The following is a 20,567-nucleotide window of genomic DNA, read 5'->3' on the forward strand; positions in this document are numbered from 1 at the left end:
GTGGGTGGGGGGGGGATTCATCAAAACTGGAGCCATTGCCCATAGTAGCCAATCAGCTTCTCTCTTCAGGTTGTTCAGTTATGCATTGAAATTGAAAGATTGACGCTAATTGATTGCCATGCACAGCTGCTCCAGTTTCTGTCTTTTCCACTTTGATAATTCCCCCCACCCACCTATTTATTCTATAAATATAACAGGAATACAAAAGAAGAAAACAGTTCTAGATAAAAGAAAAAATAATACACAATCACTGTTTCTATACATGGCACCATGTTGAATTCATACCATTGTCTAAGCCCCTAAATACTCCGTTCTTCTCTTCTTCCGTCTATTACGTTGTCCTTATATGCCACAATGTGCTCACCTTCCTCCCATCATATGGCATTTTTTACCACACTCTTCGTTTTCTACCTATACCACTGTCCTTATATACTACAGCACTCTTTCCTTCCTTATGATGTCCTTTTATACTGCACTCCCCTTTCCTATCCTAGTACCCCTTTATAATGTACTCACCGCACCTTCCTCCTATCCTGCTGCTGTTTTATACTCTCCTCTATATTCTATATCCCTGCAACTATATACTGTACTCTGGTTCCTTCCTCCTATATCCCTTTATACTGCACCAGAGCCGTAGCTAGAGCCTTTTGCGCCTAAGGAGAGAACAGAAAATTGTGCCCCTCAACAGACGTGTGCGGTATGTGACGTCATGCGCCCCGTCTCCAGGATGGCGGTGCGCAGAATGCACTGGTGGCCAAATCCAAATAGCGAAAAAATGTGTTTCGTTCGACCAAATTAATGAAAACATTTTTAGTTTACGTTCATTTTGTGCATGCATGCGTGCGTGCGTGGGGGGTTTGTTTTATTTATTAGTATTTATTTTTTTTGCTATTGAGGGTCTAAAGAGACCCCTGGCATTTCCCTTTTGAAATAGAAAAAGTGATTGAGGACAAAGAGTCCTCTGCCTATACAGGTGGGGGAGAGCAGCGGGGATCTGCGTTGGCCATCTGGTGCTCCTGTTGCCAATGGCAACAGGGGCGAGGGGGCCCAGCCAGGCCGGCCCTGGCTGCACCCCCTCTCGTCTGCGCCTGAGGCGAGTGCCTCACTCGCCCCATGGTAGCTACAGCCCTCTACTGCACTCTTATTTTCTTCCTCCTACCCCCACCTAACCCTTTATGTTGCACTCCACACTTTCCTCCTACCCCCCTGCACCTTTATACTGCATTCTTCTTTTCTTCCTACTATCCCCCCTGCCCCTTTATACTGCATTTTTCTCTCCTTAATTCTGTTACATTGCCCCTATATGCTACACTGTGCTCACCTTCCTCCTATCACACACCCCTTTTTACTCCACTCTTCGCTCCTTCCCACTTGCCCCATATAGTGCACTCTTCTCTCCTTCCACCTATCATTCTGCCCCTATTTACTAGAACAGGGATAGGCAACCTGGGCACTCCAGCTTTGTTTCAACTACAAAACCAATCATGCCTCTGCCTCAGGGAGTCATGCCTGTGACTGTCAGAGCCTTGCAATGCCTCATGGGAGACTTGTAGTTCCACAACAGCTAGAGTGCCAAGGTTGCCTACGCCTGTACTAGAACGTGCTTTCTTTTCTTGTACCATGCATATGCTGTACACACTATAATGTGTTCTTCTGTGACACTACTCCTGTACTTCATCCTATTGTGAGATTTTATATATATATATACATACATATACACACACACACACCCTGTTTCCCTGAAAATAAGACCTACCCCAAAAGTAAGACCTAGCACTATTTTCAAGATTCCTGTAATATAAGACCTACCCCGAAAATAAGACCTAGTTTGGTGGTAGCATGTGAGGGGGAACTTGAAGAGCGGGAGAGATGGTATCAGCCTGCAGGGACATACTGTATTAAGGGAATGACGGGGGACTTCCTCCGGCCAGCGCAGTGACAGGGAGCACTCCAGTACCATACTTCACCAACTGCTGTCCCCCTGAAGGCACTGCTTAATGTAATGGTACTGTAATATGTACCGGTAAATGGCGTTGTCCACTGTCTGATGTCCCCACTGCTGCACCGCTGGTACCACTGTCCCTGATGGCAAAGCATGCCAGCGCTGTAGAAAGCAAGGCTGCGGCGGCGGAGGGAGCAGAGCTGCATAAGCAGATACTTCCTTTATAGCGCCAGTTACTGGTACAGGCGGAGTGATACCAGATAACTTTTGGATTGTTGTACATAAATAACTTTACATTGTTGTACACTGTATTTTGCTCCCCTCTTCACATTTAGTTTATTCTCCCACACTGCTGTCATGCTTCTTTCCTACTTCGCTGTCCTCTGACCTTCAAAGCTGAAGGTGGTTCCAGAAAGTACGGCTCTCCTGGGAAGTCTACCTCATTTTCTAGCTATTCTCTTATCTGTATTTTTCACCTTCTTCTCATATAATACCCAAAGTACTTTTCCCTGTGCTAATTCCCTAATCCTATATACCATTCAGTGCCATCCACAAACTGGTTTATTCCTGTCCTCACTAAATGAGAAAGAGCATAGCTTATGACCACTTTGGCTGAGTTGCAAAATGAAAAAAAAAAAAAAAAAAAAAACATTGAAAAAGTGTCATAAAATACTATCCTTTCCCACAGATGCCAGTTAAGCCCCATGACATTGTGCTGGAAAGTGGAAGCTCTGCTCAGCTCCAAGCTAGGCCAAAGGCTCTCAATCTGTCAGCAAGGAGAACTGAGAGACGCATGTGGAGAAAAGATTTAATAAAAGCTCTGGTTGCAGAGGAGAACATAATTGTGTATGGTATCATGCAGACCTCTTACTAGCTAGCTTCTTTACAACTGGACATTGCCACAGACTGGCACACAGGAGCATCCATCAAAAGTGTGGTTACAATCCCTGCAGGACACTGCTTTGTCTGCTGTATATTCACTCTTCTCCGGGATGCAGCCACTCAGAGCCGTAGGCTCCACTCCAGATCTTAATCTTATAGCCGTGTCTGCCTGCTATTGAGCTCAGCTAAAATATGACATTGGTATAAATATGCTGGCTTCCATAATCTAATAGCATTTGCCAAGATGAATGGCTTTTGTAGAAAGATTTTAGACTGGTGCCCCAGATATTAGTATTGGATTCAGCATCATTCGGTATTTGCTGAAGTCGTTAAAACCGTACAGAGCAATGAATCAAAACAGATTTCCTGCATTAGACAGAAACATGAAAACTGCCATGGAGCATCACCAGCATGATCAGTGTTATTTAATCCTAGGTATTGTTACTGCTAAAAACTAGACAACACTCAGAGAAACGTGTTCAAAAGAAAAACAACTTTTCTCAGCTATACCACTGCCAATGATATTGTATTCATAGAACTGAACAAGGTCAACCATGCATATACAAAACTAGCAAATGCTAGCTGCCTGGCTGTAATGCTGATCCTCTTTCTTCAGTACTTTGGTCAGTGACTCAAAAACAGCTTGCAGATGAGGACTTCTGTATGTACATGTTTAACATCAGTGTTCAAGCCAGAGGATCAACCTGACAGCCAGCAACTAGCATTTTCAAAGGTTTATTTTAATATGTCTGTATTAAAGACACTTCATCAATACACTGAATGAAGTTGAATCATTTACCAAAATATGTACTATATCCATTTTCAGCAAATCTGTTGCTCTCATTTTTTTTTATTGAATCTGGCTAACAAAATCCCTGGTTTCTTAAAAAGTAATTCCTGGTTCCAACTATGCTGCAAGCATACCGCTATAATCATTTAGGACAGGGGTGGCAAACACAAGGCCCGCGGGCCGAAATCCGGCCCGCCGGACCTTGTAATGTGGCCCGCACAGCGCTGCAGAGTTTAATGTACAAGACAAAGGACAAATCTGTAAACTTTTCACCTTCCAGTTTATTATTGGTTTTATTCAGGATCTGCAGCAATGCCCGCACTGAAGGTTACCAATCAGTTCTTTTTCAGAAATAACGTTTTTATTGAATTTTTTACATAAAACACGTAATTTGGCACCTATGAAATCCCTGAGCAAGGTGCATTGTAAAGGTTGCTTTCGTGTTTAAGCAATGATCAGCACCCCGCTGTTGGGGGTAGGCCAGAACTGAAGGCAGGCAACCAAATGAACAAGGCGGTATACAAGCGACAATTACTACAGACAGACTGAAGAGAGGGATACATCCAAAAGTTCACACTTTTGTACATTTACTCGGTAGTTGGATAGACCCCCAAATATTTTAAATTCTTGCAGCACCGAGGGTAGTGCCACCAGTGGATTAGAAAGGTATAACAATAAGTCGTCAGCGTATAGTCCCATTTTGTGGATTTGTTTGCCTATGGAGAGGCCCTGTACCAATCAGTTCTTAGCCAGAGCAAGCAAGTTTCCAGTTATGAATGTAAGTGGTGGGCAAAACTGGCCCCAACTTCATTGCATGCAATGTCTCAGTCATTCCTAGCACACACGAGTAATCATCATGTTGCAGACAGGTTTTATTTCCTTCCATTATTTAGGCCCTGGAACTTTTTAATATATATGAACCCTGTGGCTAATGTAGGTATTAAACTGATGGACAAAAGTAAACATATATCCCATTTTTAAGAGCATAATAGTTTGTCAATTAAAAAAATTATTTTCTCAAATAAAAAAACACAAGTTTTACTTTTTTAAAACTATTTATAAACATTTTTGTTTAAAAAAAAAAGATGTAATACACCTATTACGGGTTTTTCCCCCCCTCTTCAGGCTATCTGCACAGACATGGAAGGGGAGATCTGGAACTCTTACAAATGACTCAGTTGTGTGTTTAGAATTCTACCTGAGCTAATAAGCTCTGTAAGCGCATTCACTGATCTCCTGCAGCCATTTCCTATCTACATGCATGCACTCTAGCGATGGCTGCATGGCATTTCTCAGGGCAGGTTTTCCATCTGTTTGTCATTGACATTTGGCAAATGTGGTAGCTGTAAATACCAAACCCTGTTTTGAATACTGGTGGTTTGCATGAAAACAAATACATAAAAAAATGCCTTTTGACAGCCTTGTGAGAGTTAAGAATGCTGATTATAAAGGCTTTTTGAAGTTGTATAGAAGAAGTGACCGTTGCTTTATATTACACGCGTGATGGATGTAAAGGATATCATACTGCAGTGTAGAATTCTGCTGATTACAGCGGCAGCGAAGAGGTTACACAGAACTGGCTGCACTTTTCTATAGCATTAGAAAACAGGCTGATGGATCTCTGGAGGAATGGTAGTCATCTGCTGGAGCAGGGTTAGGTCACCCATTAACATGTCTGTCTGCAACACCGCATGATCTCAGTTATCAGCCAGGGAATAACATCCCATCATGACTTGTATTAAGTTGCACCGTTTGCGAAGCATTAATGAGCAACCGCAGCACTATTAACAAAAAAGTCTAATTCCTCCCTGTGGCGTGATGTGCTGCCGTTATGAAATATTGATAATGAATATGTTTCCCAACTCAAGTTTGTAGAAATCTGAGAAACAGAACTTGATGTCCTTGAATACATTTCAAGTAAACTGAGATTACACCTCCCCCACTGACATGCATTTAAAAAAAAAAAGGAGTTGACTTAATATGAAATATGTACAGCGAAGTGGAGCTCGGGAGAAAACTCAAAGTTTGCAGTATGCTTGGCATATGTATAAAAAATAAGACAGCTGAATTAAGCCAAGCTAAGGACACAAAACCTCAAATGTTATTTAATATCAGGGAACAAACCTCACTGACTCTTCATCCAATCCCACTCTACTGCAGGCTTCTTAATGCATACTTCAGCTTATTTGTGCATTGCATAGTAATCAAGTTCAGATTTACAATACAGTAGTATGTCCCAGGCCCATGCTTGCAGTATGGCTGCTCTAGCATTTCCAGTAAAGAATGGTATGTGAGAATATATCTGTGATTAGGTAAACGTATCCTATTTACCCAAAAAAGAGGCAAAGTTCACTAGTCATAAAGAGCAAGGGTCTCAAACTCCACTCACTCAGAGGGGCCACTCGACAAATGTATTTCTCCCATGGGGGCAGCCTGCCAAATATCATACTTCAAAATTAAAGTTAACTTTATCCGGTATGGTACTACGGACACCTGTACACACACAATAAGGCACTATTCATACATTATCTGTAAGTTAGGTGCAATTAGGGATTCCTGCATCAGGAAATTGCGTTTTTCTGCAGCAGGAATGCCTAATCAGGTGTTTACGAGCGGCCGCTATAACTTATTTAAGTTAATAAACAGCTCAGAACAGCTGCATGTAAACGCCTGCCCACCGCATGTAATGGTATGTGATATAATTACATGCGGTTAGAAAACACTCTCCCTGGATGCACAATCGATGCACTTTGAGACCCTTGATATAGAATGTGTGCAGGGATGGACATACCATGTGTGCAGACTGCACAGCTACACAGGGGCCCTCTGGGTCTTAGGAGCCTCATATATACTACATGTGGGTCAAATAGATGCTAGGACCCCTGCCAATGTCATGTAGACATGGACACGGCTCACTGCCATCTAGCAGTCAGTTGATAGAGTGCCCAAAATGACACAGGCCCTCTGGTTGCACTGGTTGTGCCACTGCTTCTATGCTAGCCTTTCACAATGGTACCCCCCTTGAACATTTTAGTAAAGAATGCCATATATAAATATTAGGACTCATTTGTAATTAGCAAGGTTTGGTCACAAGCGAGTGGGTTGGTGTGTGTAATACAGTTGTGTTTTCTTTTAATTCCCCCAACTGGTCCCAATACAAACTACATACACAGACAAATTGGCAGCAACTCCTTGAAGCAAGGCAAAGATAATCAAAGTTATACCTTACCTACGTATGACTGCGTGGATTGCCTACAATTGCTTGGGTTTGTGCACACGCAAGGTAGGCTTAAAATCCTCATTTGCAATAAAATGTGAAGTAAAGATTTGCAGCGGCTGCACATCTGGGATTGATGAATGAAAGTCAAAAAGAGGACTGGGCCAGGCAGTTGTAACATCTGCTGTGTTACAACTATAGTGGCTGTTACTGAGCCCTAACCTACCCATGAAAGAATAAGATGTGCAGCTAATGGAATCCGATCTAGTGAACCTGTGTGTAGTAAAGAAATATGGCAAATGACCCAATAGATGAATGGGTAGTGAATGATCATAGAACCAATTACTGTCCACCTAATAAACGTCCCCAAATGCGGCAATAGTAGGCATGATTGGAATTACAATCAAAATACACACCAACCTTAGCATCACTTGTGATCATAATGTAGACATGCAAGTGCATTTAATGCTGGTCAGGGTCAGAGATTTGGAAAATCTTCATAAATACAGCAGGATAGTTTCTTTTTTTCCCCTCTAGAAAATATAGTCATTCTTTCAGTTGGTGTACCGGAATTCGGTGACACCCAGGCTGAGTTGCAGCAGCCAACTGCAATTACACAATGGGGACTCCTACTACCTACAGGAGAACATCCCATCAGTAGCCAGCACAATTCCTATACAGAATGGAGTAGTAAGAAATCTGAGACTATCCATACATGTAGTGTGTATAAATGCGGATCACAATAAGGGGAATTTATCAAAACTGGAGCAGACAAAATCTGGAGCAGATGTGCATGGCAACTAATCAGCTTCTCTCTTTCATTTTCAAATCTTAACTGAACTGAAGAGAGAGGCTGATTGGTTGGCATGCACAGCTGCTCCAGTTTTTGTCAGCTCCAGTTTTGATAAATTCCCCTTAATGTCTTTAGTTTAATATTCTCAGAAACACTTTTATATATAGATGAAAAGCATTGTCATTGTTGATCAATATCTGATTGGTATAAACTCTTTATAGAAAGGCTGCAGTGGAAAACATTATACCAGCATCTGCCAATACACCATAAAATGGCATCTTTTAATATAGGACTTAACATATGGATTAAGCTGGCCATATAATGTTATATTTTTTTTGTTGAACCTGTGGGCTAAACGAAAAAAATGTAAGTGATTCCACAATTTATTCAACATGGTTGATGGCCAAATCTCCCACTGGGCTATTGTAATCTGAGAGTGGGGGGCATGCCGCTGTCAGAATACCAAAACAGTGACGATTGGCTGCCGCCACTGTTCGCCTGAGCATTTTCCATCCAGCTCCTTCAATTTTCTGATCGAAGGATGCCGGACAGAAGGATTCAGTCAGGGGCACCCACTAATTCCTCACACTAATGCTACATGAAATAATAAATTAAAGGATGTTGAACCTCTGCAGTACAGTCTTTGTACAATATGTACATACACTACTGTACATGAAATAATAAAGTAAAGTTTGTTGAGTCCCTGTAGTACCTTGTATGGCTGTTTGAGGACAGACTCTCCCATGGCTGCACACTACAACCAGTGACAGCGAACGCTCCTCCACAGCTGCCGTCCAGCTTCATTAGCAGCGCTTTAGCAGCATTCTCAGCCGTCTTCCTGCAGTCATGTGCTCGCTTTAGCATCTGTGTGATATTCTCATCCCCTGACTGCTCAGCTGCATCACAAAACCAAGAATAACCGTTAAATGTGATCCAAAGTATGCGTACATATCTACCATCTAAGTTACATAAAGTTGTTATAACTTCAGGTTTTGTACATGTTTATCCTGCACTGTTCACCACTAAATCTGCGGAAGGACCGCAGATTTAAATACACAACACGTCCCTGTCAAAAACGTGACACTGAGCAAACATTTTAAAAAGGACTAAGGCAGAAGTTACCTTCATTGAAAACCACATCAAAATAATAAGTAAATCCAGAAATGAGTGGCCACATTTATATGAAAATCTCAACTTTCCGGGTAAAAATTAAGCATGGGGGGCCTCAGAAGTTTGCATGGGGTGAAGCAAGCTCAACTTCTGCAGGAAGACAGCAATTGTATATAAATTCAGTAAACTGTGCTGATCATTTTGACTTGTGGTTTTCACTGATAAAACCTCTGGAATTTGCCATCAGAGACTAACTGTGGCTGCAATCGCTGACCTTTTGATGCCCTGATTATGTTCCCTAAGCCGTTGACCCGTAACAAGTATAGAAATATGGTCTAACACTTATATGACACTCAGTTACAGCACGCTGCTGCACTAAAAAACCTGGAAGTCAGACCTAGCCAGGCAATTAGCATTTTTAGGGGAAGGCCATCAATGGCAGCCCCTGCACATCTTTCATTACAGAGTCACTTTCAACATTTTATTAAATACTGAAATGGAATTTCCCAGGTTTCTTATGGGGCTACTTGAATTTAAAAGAAAGTATTGTTTTAACCCCTTACCGACCGATGATGGGATTATTCTGTCACGGTCTTTCAGTTCATTAACAACGGGTGACAGAATAATTCAGCCATGCTGTACAATGAGCGCTGGTCCATAAAGGGACCAGCACTCATTGAGTTACTGCTGTTGCTGGGTCCCATGGGATCTGAGGCAGACCCTCAACAGCACATTAGGTAGTCACAACACAGTGATCAGTGTGATCGGTGTGATCACAGAGCCGTGACAGCTCACTGTTGTGGAGCTGCGAGCCGGCTCAGTGTGTTACAAACTGATAGTTTCTCTAAAGAGAATACAGTACAGAGATACTACGTATCAAAGCCCCTGTGCATTAAAAGTAACTCCTTAGTGCCCCCCAGTTTAAAAAAAAAAAGTTAATAAAAAGGAAAAAAGTATTAAAAATGTCAAATAAGTTTTTTAAAAATACGTTTAATATGAGAAAAGAAAATATAGTGCAGAGGCAGCTATTAAAGATAAGAGACGAACATACCACATTCTAAAATTGTTCCAAACAAAAATAATATTTCACTCACTGTATTTTGTAAACTATAAAACTTTAAACTGAAATCCCAGACATATGATATACCCTATAAATCAGGACAAATAAAATAATTTATTATGAATGACATTCTGTTAGGTACACATTATTATTGCCAAAACTGTGAAAAGAATGTTTTTTCTTCATTTTGTGTACATTTTTTTATACAAAAATAAGAACTTATCTATATGCGTATGTCACATCAAATTAAAGCAATTTTTTTTCCTTTAAAAAAAACGGTATATAATATGTGTAGGTGCAATGAATGAGTAGGATGGAAATTACGGTTAAACAAACACATTGCAAAAATGGCAACATTTCTCCGGTCCCCAGGACATAATAAATGACGGTTTAGGGCTTTCCCTGAAAGCGAAGAGATTGTTGAAATTATATAAAGTATTGCTGCAACTTGGTAGGAAGAAAAAGGGAGGTAACCCTCCATTCGCTCCGAGTGCATTGAGCTTTCTTTCTTGGTAAATGTGTCGTTTTATAGTGGCAATACAGAACCATTGGGAGCGTTCATCTAATTCAGTTACAAGATAAAATAACACGCCAAGTTTGGAAAATGTACTTCTTACAGAACAGACCCATCATTCTGCCCTGCAACAATACGAGATGCTTTTTCACATTAGGAGCTTTTGAACTCTTACCTACTGATCCAACTCCAGCAGCTCTGAACTGTCCAAGAATGAGAGACTGCTCACTTTCTGCAAGTGCCAGTAATAATTCATACGCCTCAATACACTGCTCACTAAACAAGAAAAGAAAAGGAAAAAAAAAATGAATCAATATCTTGGAACAGCAACTCTATATCATACTAAGACAACCATGGAATGCTAGATATCTCAAGGTATGGTCAAGCCACTGAACCACTGGTGACCTTAATTCATTGCTGCATCATAAATGCGATCGGTGTTACTGTGTCACCTGTGATTAAACTCCAGAATATATGGGGGATAAATGAATAAAACACGCTGCCAGCAAAGAGATTACCCAAGCTCCTACACACAGCTTTAGCAATTAGTTAAAAGAAATAACAGATCTTTCTTGCACCAATAACCACTCGCTCACTTCCCGATCATCTTCCTGTAGAGAGCGGGGACCGACAGTCAAGGAAGTGGATCTCAACAGTATTGTCGGGATCTGTTTCAGCTGTGGCACAGATCTTTCTTGCACCAATAACCAGACTGGGTAAATAGTTACATTAAAGGAGAGCTATGAGGTGAGTGATTTACATTCATCCTCATAGTTAGAGCCGACCTGTGGCAATGAAAGTGTCACACGACGGCCCCCCTCTCTGATCCTCCGGCGCTGACTGGAGGAACGGACTGAGAAGGGCTTAGCTGGTTCTGCTTCTAGATAGGCAGAGCCAGCTGTCACTCACGCAGCTGGTACACTCTCAGTATATAGCAGGGAAATAGCCTGCTATATACTGAGCTTTGGGTCGGATGAGAAGGTTAGCATATGTCCTCCCGTGACCCTTAAGAGAACTATGGGATAAAAAGGTTACCCCATAGTTCCCTTTTAATTCACACTGGAAATCCAGTACACCATCGGTATTGCAGGATCTAAAGTCCTATGGAAGCATGTTTTAGAGTCTACAGCAGACACCATACATAAAAGACAAGTCCTTGGATAATGACGTTTTCTCTAGTTGATAATGTCATTGCCAACACAGCAGACTGAAAAAGTCTTATCTAAGCAATAAATGAGACTGTCAGCTGATGAAAGGGTTCATCACAGAGTAGCCAAGCTGGCTAGGAGCCAGTCAATTAGTATTGAACTTCTATGTTTTGCCTTTGGTCTGTTAAATATACCATGAAAGCATTTTAGTATATTTGTTTGATAAGTGCAAAGAAAACCTGCTGATCCTCAGAGGTGTTCTGTGTCCTTTCCACACTTCTGGTGATATTTCAAACAGCCCTCCTAGTTCTTATCTTGAACTATAGAATGATTTGCCTTTGTGTTGTAGAGACCTGAAAATGATAATGGCTGAGCAGTACTTCAACAAAAGATACTGGGCACGGCAGACACCACCCAGTCCACAAAACATCTGTGTGCGGTCAGTACATTTCATGGTATTTTTCTGTACTTTCAGGGTCTTTAGAGGGTTAAAAGAAGAGGTGATGTGCATGTATATATTGCCTCGAATTAAATGCGCTAAAAGTTAATGGTTGACTTTCTTTAGGGCGTAAGTTTAAACATTTTCTATCCTTCATCAATGTATGAGCAATGTTCTGTATGTTTTGTCTACTTTAAACAAGTGTTTGAAATGTGTATTTTTGAAGTGACAACAACCCTGACCACTCAAATTCTTTTATACTGTGGCTATGGGGGAATCGCCCACTATTATCTTATATATCTAGGGGGGTGTCAGAATGCAATATTACAGAGGCAGGATTCCCTCATCCATGTTGTTTAATGTGGATGGGGGAATCAAGCGGTTTTTTTTCCTCGCTCAGCCTGCATGACTGAACAAGGAAAAACTACTGGTGTATGGCCTGCTTTAGTAAACCAAACAAAGTGGACAGGCCACTTAAAAAAATAATACCCACTTCCCAGTGAAAAGCTACTCCCGCTCGGTTCTGGTGCATTTACTGAATGCAGCCAGAGCATGTATACCTCTTCTATGGATTATATCTATAAGTCTAAATGAAGGATTACCCAGATGGTCGAGTTTAGATGAATGTATTGTGTTATTGGTGTTCTCATTAGATTTATTCCAGTTGTATCTGTATGTATATGTACCATGTACATGCTACCTTTGCGACAATAAAGAATTTATAAAAAAAATAAAAAATAAATAATAATACAAGTTTCTACTGGCAGACAAAGTAAATCATTCAGTTCAATATAATTTAGTACAGCAAACCCTCCCTCCCTGATTGCGCTGGTGGTGCCAAATTTGCTAATGGCATTCCAGTTGTGCTGGGCAGGTCGCAAAAAAACCTTTTTCAGCGATTGCAGTGCGGCAACCGCACACGATCGCGCGGTCCTGGGAATGCGCGTCCCCGGGATCGCCCAGGTCTGTACCAGCCCTAAGTGGAACTCCTCTGCACTCATGAGAAAAAAAATGTGTATACGTATCTTTCTTTCAGTTGCCTTCAGCCAGGTCTGATTAAGTCACAGGTCCTCTTTGCCCTCTTCTTCTCATGCAACAATGTTGCGCTTCTCACTGTATCATTCTCCCATGAGTTCAGGGCAAAGTCTTGACACCCTGGGCTCATAGGAAATTATTTAAATTATGCTGGCTGTCATGAAACCCGGAAGAGGAGTGACACTGGATAGGTAAATCTTCAGGGGACAGTGCCAGAGATCATGTGATTATAGCAACTGGAGCTGCTTTTTTTAAATTCTTAACCACTGCTGAGGGATCCAATATTGTGTTGGCCCAAGCTAGAATTGGGTTTTAAAGATTGTGCCTCGTAATTCATAGTGCATGCTTAAAACCCCCAAAACATTGGTCTGCAATACAGTCATTCCAATTCCAAGCAAGTATCAGTCAGTCTGAAAAGCTGTTGATGGCCCATGCAGCGGCGAATTAATGTAACAAGTAACCTTTCCTGGCCAACAGCCAGTCAGTGTATATCACTGAAAGGGTTAAATTCAAATACAAATCAGCAGTGCCATTTTTTCCCATGAACAGAAGACTGTTTTCCCTTGAGCAAGTAGCCTTCTGGTGCAAAGCAAACAGCATAGCATTTTACAGATAACGCGTGATAACAGGTGCTCCCAGACCCACCTGTACTGCAGAGCCAGCCTCAGGGCAGTAGCATTCGATTCATATTTCCCAACCAGCATACTCATTCTCTCCGCATTGTTCTTGCACTCCTCCAGTGTTATCGTCAACAAATCATTCTGGGATTTTAAGTGCTCGATTCGACTGCAGAAGAAAAAAAATCAATATTTTATTCTCTTATGTAAATCACATATTAGTTTTTTGTTTTTTTTTTAGAATAAACTGCACTCCATTGAGAGCAACAAATGCAGAATGAACTCTAGATCAATAAGCACTTAGGTGCTATAATCATAATTATGCAGGCCTATTGTTAAAAAGCGCAGGTCCAGCATACTTTTAACAGAGAACATTTCCAATTGAAGCCTTTGTTTGGAAAGCTGAGTTAGGGGTACAGCTCTGCTGGAAAAGTTTGCCTATTACTATATGAAGGTAAGTTCACTATGTCTCAATATAAACAATCTGAAAAACACACTTAGAAAATGACTCAAACTTTTTTTTGCAGGATGTTAAAAAAGCAAAACACCAAAACAAAATTTAGTTAGGTTTGTAAATTAGATCTATAAATGTAAGCTAGTACCAGTTGAGGTGTAAATTTCAATTGTTAGGGCCCATTCACACCAAAATCACAAGTCAATGGAGGGTCAGTTGTCTTGCAGTTTCAACCTCCGTTGACCCCTGTTCCATTGCGTTTTCCTGGGTGAACAAACATCTATTTTTTTCCCTTGCATTCCATTGTGAATACATTTGTTTTTGTTCCGTTACGCTGAAAAAAGTATAGTATGCGCTACTATTTTTTTTCATCACACTGCAACTGAACGCAGCGGTGTGTACTGGTCCATTCACACCTATTCATCGCACTGCAACAGAACAGATCGCAGGCGTGAACTGGCCCCATTCATTTTTCGTTGCCCTTGCATTAGCATCCGTTTCAAAGTGGATCGCAACGCAATGGTTCTGGTGTGAATGGGGCCTAAAAGTTAATACCCATCAAATTAGTTTCAGATCGGACCAAAACCCTAACTAAATCTTAGAGGGTTATTCACAAAGGAGATGAAGGATTATGCCAAAGCATCAGCTAATCTTTCGGCTCACTTAGGCCACCAGAGCCCTCCAGTTCAGCCAAACCAAAGCAGCCGAATGGCTCAGCCAAAGCGAGCACATATGCTTCGGCTCGGCTGAGCCATAGCCGAAACGGGGAGAACGGTCTGCCGAAGAACTTTGTGATGCGGTCTATTATTCTGTACTTGAGCATTACACACACTGTCAAAGGCTCATCATTCATCATGCACATCACTGAATCATAAGAAAATACTCATCATGAAGAGCTGATCAAAAGTTTGTACTGCCAGATTGACTTGCTTCTGGAGACCAACTAACACATACATTTCCTACTGTTCCCTCCTGATGATATAATAAAGCCGCAGGCTGCATTTCCTAAGATAAGTACGATGATACATATATAATAACATTTCTAATGCTACGTTAATATGCCAGAGCTTGCCCTAGCTGGACTCCACCCTCCTCTCCTTCCGCATATCCTCTTCCCTTCCCCTCAAAACACATATAGAGATCGGGTGACAAAAAGGCCTTTCAATTCTAGCTCCTTACTAACAGCATGGCTTGGATGAGCTGATGAATTCCCCATACCCTCTGCACCTTTCAAAAGATCCAAACCACTGCAAATCATACATTGTACTTGCTTAAACCTGTACTGAACCTATCTCTGTGGACCCAAAGACATTATATAGAGGAGTGTACCCCTTATCGCAGTACATCTCTTTGGTTTAATGTATATATGTGCATCACACTCACTATTTTTTTGTTTTCTTTTGTAAAATCGAATACAGTTTATGCTTTAATAATATCTAATCCAAGGGTCTAATCTTTTGGTAAGGAACAATGAGAACATGTAACCAGGCAGATTATGGTGAGGAGCCAAATATCCCGCCACTAAATATGTGGGAAGCATATTACAACCTTCGTAGAACAGAAGGTAAAAACATGTCTCACCAAATAAAGTATTTATTCCTGATTTTAGGACATTGGGCAGAGCTATGCAAATCCCCTCCTGTGCCTTCATAACATTTGGTTTACAGCCCGGTACAGCCCAATATAACATTATGATTCTAAACTGCACACTGTACTCAATGTCATTTAGGTACAAGTAGAAAGAAAAAGAACCCCCCTTTGTTATTAACCAGTTGACATCCGCGGTGTTATACCCCCTTCCCATCCAGGCCATTTTTCAGTATTCAGCGTTGCGGTACTTTGACTGACATTTATTCCGTCATGCAGCGCTGTACTGAAATGAATTTTATACCCTTTTTTGGGGACAGATAGAGCTTTCATGTGAAACACCCGGTACCGGGTGTTCGCATTGGACGGGTCTTTTCTGCCCGTGCGTGCCCGCTAGGGGGCGCGCGCGAGCAGAAAAAAAATGCCGTCTGGCGACGGCAACCCGCGAATGCGACAGTGCCGTCCGTCCGTTTTTCTACTACGGGCGGACGGCAACTGGTTAAATTATAAACAGCCATTGTGTTCAATAATCTACCATGCTTCTTAGTTGTCAATCTAGTATTCTCTGCTTTCAAAATAACAAAAATATTAGAACACAAGCTCGTGAAAATCAAAGGCTAGACCAAAAATTACTTTAAGGCCTCATGAACACTAGCCTGCTGCGTTTAAGCACAAGAGAAGTTATCTGGTAAGTACAAACAACTTCATGCTTCCATGATGACTTTTTCCTGTGTCGGGCTTAGCTGGGTTTACATGCATTTCGCTGTGTAAAACCGGCCAAACTGACCCAGGATCAAATATCTAGTTTGGATAAACTGAGCTAGACTGAATGCACCTAGACGCTGCTGGACGTCTAAAGGTGCCCATACACTGCACGATTATCGTACGATAATCGTATGCGATCGGGTTTTCGTACGATAATCGAGCAGTGTGAACGGAGACGTGCGACCGTTTCTACTGTACGGTCGCACGTCTTCTGTCCAACCAGCGTGTTCGAAAACCAGCCGGGAATCGTACGATTCTCGGCTGGTTAGAACGGTGCTCGGAAGATAAATGCTGAACGGGCCGGTGTGCGCACGCGCACACTGCCCGTTCAGCATTGCGGTCATCGGAAGCCCGCCCCTCAGGAGGGCGGGCTTGCGATGATCGAGAGTGCGATCTGCCTGTCCAAGATAGGCAGATCGTACGTTTTTTTAATCCCTTTACAACCATCGCAAGACTAAAGTCTTGCGATGGTTGTAGAGTGTATGGCCACCTTAAGTGTGTATTCGGTCATAGAAAAGCATTACGAGTCCAGGTGCATTTAGAAATGAGATCTAAAAGCACCTGAACACGTGTCAATGTGTGCATGAGGCCTAAAGTGTATCTCCACTTTTGCAGACAAATTTGAGAAGACCCCTCTTTATGTTTGTAAGACTCCCGTGTTAGACTATAATTTTAATACAAATTAGTAAACAGAAGATTGTAGTGCATCACAGGTGTGAGCTTGGAGTGGTGGATATTTTACAACACACACAGGGACCATAGGGAACAAAAGTATTCACCCCCCAGAAGGAAGGACTGTCAGCACCAATTCAGAGATGATTTGAGGATCTACAGACGAGTGATGCTTAGTGTCACTTTAAGCAAAACTTGTTTTCAATTTTTATTAAGCTATGCAAATATGCAACAAATATAAACATAGACGTCATCCCAATCATCTGCAAAAGTGGAAATCCACTTTTTAAATTTAAAGCAAACAGTGCAATAAGAACTCTAGATACATACTAACTGTAAACACTATACTAACTGTAAACACCTTTTAAATACAACTTTTTGGGGAGTACAGACATAAGCTTTATCCGGAATATACCCAGGGCAGCTGGGACATATGATGCTTACACTTTGTTCTTAGTCGGCTCCCTGTTGGAGGCATCCATATTACATGGAGAGGTATTAACCGCTCCAACAAGACCTTCTTAATTTGAAGGCGTAATGGCTCCACTATTCCAGAAAGTAAGCTCATAAAATTAGTAGATTAACTTATTTTATTATCTTGCATCCATAAGTTTTCTTTTCATCATTACATATAGCAAGCCACAAGCCTTGTCTGGCTCACCACACGTCACTGGTAAGGACTTCTGCAAAAGCGCAGCCTCTCATTTAAACAGCTTATCAATTTCTAACACCCTCATTTTGATTGCTTATAAACATCAGTCCAAAGTATCTAAAACCATGCATAGCCTTTTATATGTATTCTAGGGATGTAATGCCCCTAGTTTGTAGCATTTGTATAGAACCACCACATAAAACAGCAGCCAGAAAGTAATTAGCTCTCCCCAAAGGATAAAGCCTGGAAATCTCTCTTCTGCTCACCTGGAATCCAGATGGTAGGGATGACAGCGCTCTCACTCATAGATTAAGAGCAGATTTATCACTGCTCAAGAGAGCTTTTCTGATGTTCCCTACCTTTATTTTACTGATTGTCAGACATAACGGCTTGCTACAAACAGTTACATCTGGATGGTGTGCAAAGCTTTCTATAAAAAAACAAGCTCACTGGGAATACAGAACGTTTCCCTTTACATCTCTGCGTGGTCGCTCTAGTAAGGTTATGTGTCATTACTTCCAGCGTTAAAAGCAACAGACGTCACCAGCAATTGCTGATAGTATTTCTTTAGCTGTTCTTGCTAAATGTCACATCAGAATTGTAACAAATAAATGCCCACTGTTTGATGTGTTTTATGGTCTGAAAATTGTTACAGTGCTTTATTCCTGGCTAGAAATACAAGTTGTTTTATTCTTCTGAACTAAATAAACCGACAGCATGTATTTGGGTGGCTTAATTTTGTTTCTTTTCTTTTTGTATATCCTAAAAAAATCCAATAAAGTGTTAGTTGTCATTATACAGCATCTACGAGAACAGCTCGAACCTGATGGCTATTTTTTTTTCTTTTAAGTTACAATTATATTAAATTATAGTTGCTTTCCCTTTGGTCCCCTGCCATACCAATCGTTCATGGGCTCAAGGACAAGAACCCATGTGTAAGTCAAAACTTGGAGCTTACATAGGGCTGACGACTCTCTCTGCTCCTAGTGACATGTTCGAATGACTAAGCAGATAGGGGAGTGAGTTCATATTCTCCCATACTTGAAGCAGTGTCTTGAAGGTATATCACGTAGGCTTCCACAGGTGAAAAAAACAGCAGGGGAACAAAGTCAATATGAGAAAGTGCTGCAGACGCATTCACTAATTGTGCAATGTGTGCAAACCAGTAGATGTTCATTAAAGTGACACTAAACTCAGGAGTTAAATCTTAAAAATGCATTGAAGCACCCAAACTATTAACAGAAATGTAGCTTATTTGTGCGTCATTAGCTGTAGATCCTCAAATCACCTCCGAGTGGCTACTTTACAACACACACAAGGACCACAGGGAACAAAAGTAGCCACCCTCCAGAAGGAAGAACAGTGTCAGCACCAATTCAGAGATGATATGAGGCTATACAGCTAAGTGAAACACAAATAAGCTACATTTTTGTTAATAGTTAAGGTACTTAAATACATTCGTAAGATTTAACTCATGAGTTGAGCTCACAAAAGATTATGGGCAGACTGCCTGCTAAGCAATCAACCAATCTTTGATAAAACACATACATGCTGTTCTTTGGATAAATAAATTGACAAATATAGTTGTTACAAAACAAGAAGTGGAGGGAAATATCCCAACAGAACAAAAGAGAATAATAAAACCTGGCCAGGTATAAACTCACATCTCATTTCCAAGCATATTGCCATAAAATGACAATGTGGTTTCAGAAGATTTCTCCACATTGCTCTGCAAACAGCTGGCAGTCTTTGGAGATTATGACAGGTCTGAATTTTGCTTAAATTACATTTTTTTAAAAAAGGACTAGTCTGAGCAATATCACAATGCACTATAGCATGTACCTATTTAATCGCTCGGTTTCCACCTCAAACTCTCGGATTTTGCTTTCTGAGATGGCAGAACCATGGGAGTAAAGGGTTTGAAATATCTCTTGAATATTGGAGCAATCTTGCAAAGAATGTGCCAAGTGTTCAGCCACACTGCTAGATACCTGTAGAACATATGAGATCAAGATGAACCAATCACTAGGAAAGAAATGTTAAACTTAATTGACAGCTAAAGACTGAAAGATGGTTTCTCCTCTTATACTCACACCAATGCTGCTGATCTCAGAACCCAGAACCGGCCTTTCTGAAGAGGAGGACTCGGATCTGGTCTTAGACAACTTAACCCGCTCTGCAATCTGCATAAAATTTCCAGATGTTTATGAGGAACACAGAACAGTACTAAAAGTGAAAATCAAGACAAGACTAGTTTTTTTTAACTTTCAGTTAAAGTGGGGAAAATCTGACCGGTTTAACCGTACTCTGTGACCCTACTGCGGACATATTCAGTGTTCTTTGTGTGCTTCATTTTGGACCCAGTTCCTGTCTTGGCGATAGACCTGAAAGAGGTTCTAAACCTTCCCCACTAACACTAAAAGAGAAAGTTTAAATTATACTTTATTTCATGTGCTCCCTTATCCAATCCATAATGTGGAGAAGATAAGTCAAATTACAGACTGCTTTTTAAGATGATTACTGAATGAAAATGAAGTGTGTCTGCGAGTTAAGGCAAAACTAATGTGTATTTCCACTTTTGAAGCCAAATTGGAATAACACTTTTTATATTTGTTATTATTATTATTATACAGGATTTATATAGTGCCAACAGTTTGCGCAGCGCTTTACAAAATGGGGGAGACAGTAGTGTTACAATACAATTTCAGTACAATAGGGTTAGGAGGGCCCTGCTCGTGAGAGCTACAATCTAGTAGTCACATGACATACATGAAGATAAAAAAAAAAAAAAAATGCTGCTTACACATTACTTGCCCGTTTCTGAAAGAAACACTTTTCTCTAAACTGAAGTTTTTTTTTGTGGAACCCAAGTAGAAAGGGAAGGGAGGAT

The 20,567-nt window shown here is 41.0% G+C and overlaps 1 protein-coding gene across 2 annotated transcripts in view; it reads right to left on the minus strand.

Annotated features, from left to right (window-relative positions):
* The window catches only part of MCC (mutated in colorectal cancers), a 249,605-nt gene that overhangs the window by 20,410 nt on the left and 208,628 nt on the right, over positions 1 to 20,567 (minus strand). For both annotated transcript variants that reach the window (XM_018562500.1, XM_018562502.1), the window contains 5 exons: positions 19,771 to 19,860; positions 19,520 to 19,668; positions 13,576 to 13,716; positions 10,484 to 10,584; positions 8,337 to 8,520 (listed from right to left, as the gene is read on the minus strand). In XM_018562500.1, coding sequence (XP_018418002.1) covers positions 8,337 to 8,520; positions 10,484 to 10,584; positions 13,576 to 13,716; positions 19,520 to 19,668; positions 19,771 to 19,860 — 665 coding nt within the window. The remainder of the gene's footprint in view (positions 1 to 8,336; positions 8,521 to 10,483; positions 10,585 to 13,575; positions 13,717 to 19,519; positions 19,669 to 19,770; positions 19,861 to 20,567) is intronic.

This window comes from Nanorana parkeri, unplaced genomic scaffold, assembly GCF_000935625.1.
Source record: "Nanorana parkeri isolate BGI_ZX_2015 unplaced genomic scaffold, ASM93562v1 scaffold580, whole genome shotgun sequence".
Taxonomy (NCBI): Eukaryota; Metazoa; Chordata; class Amphibia; order Anura; family Dicroglossidae; genus Nanorana; species Nanorana parkeri.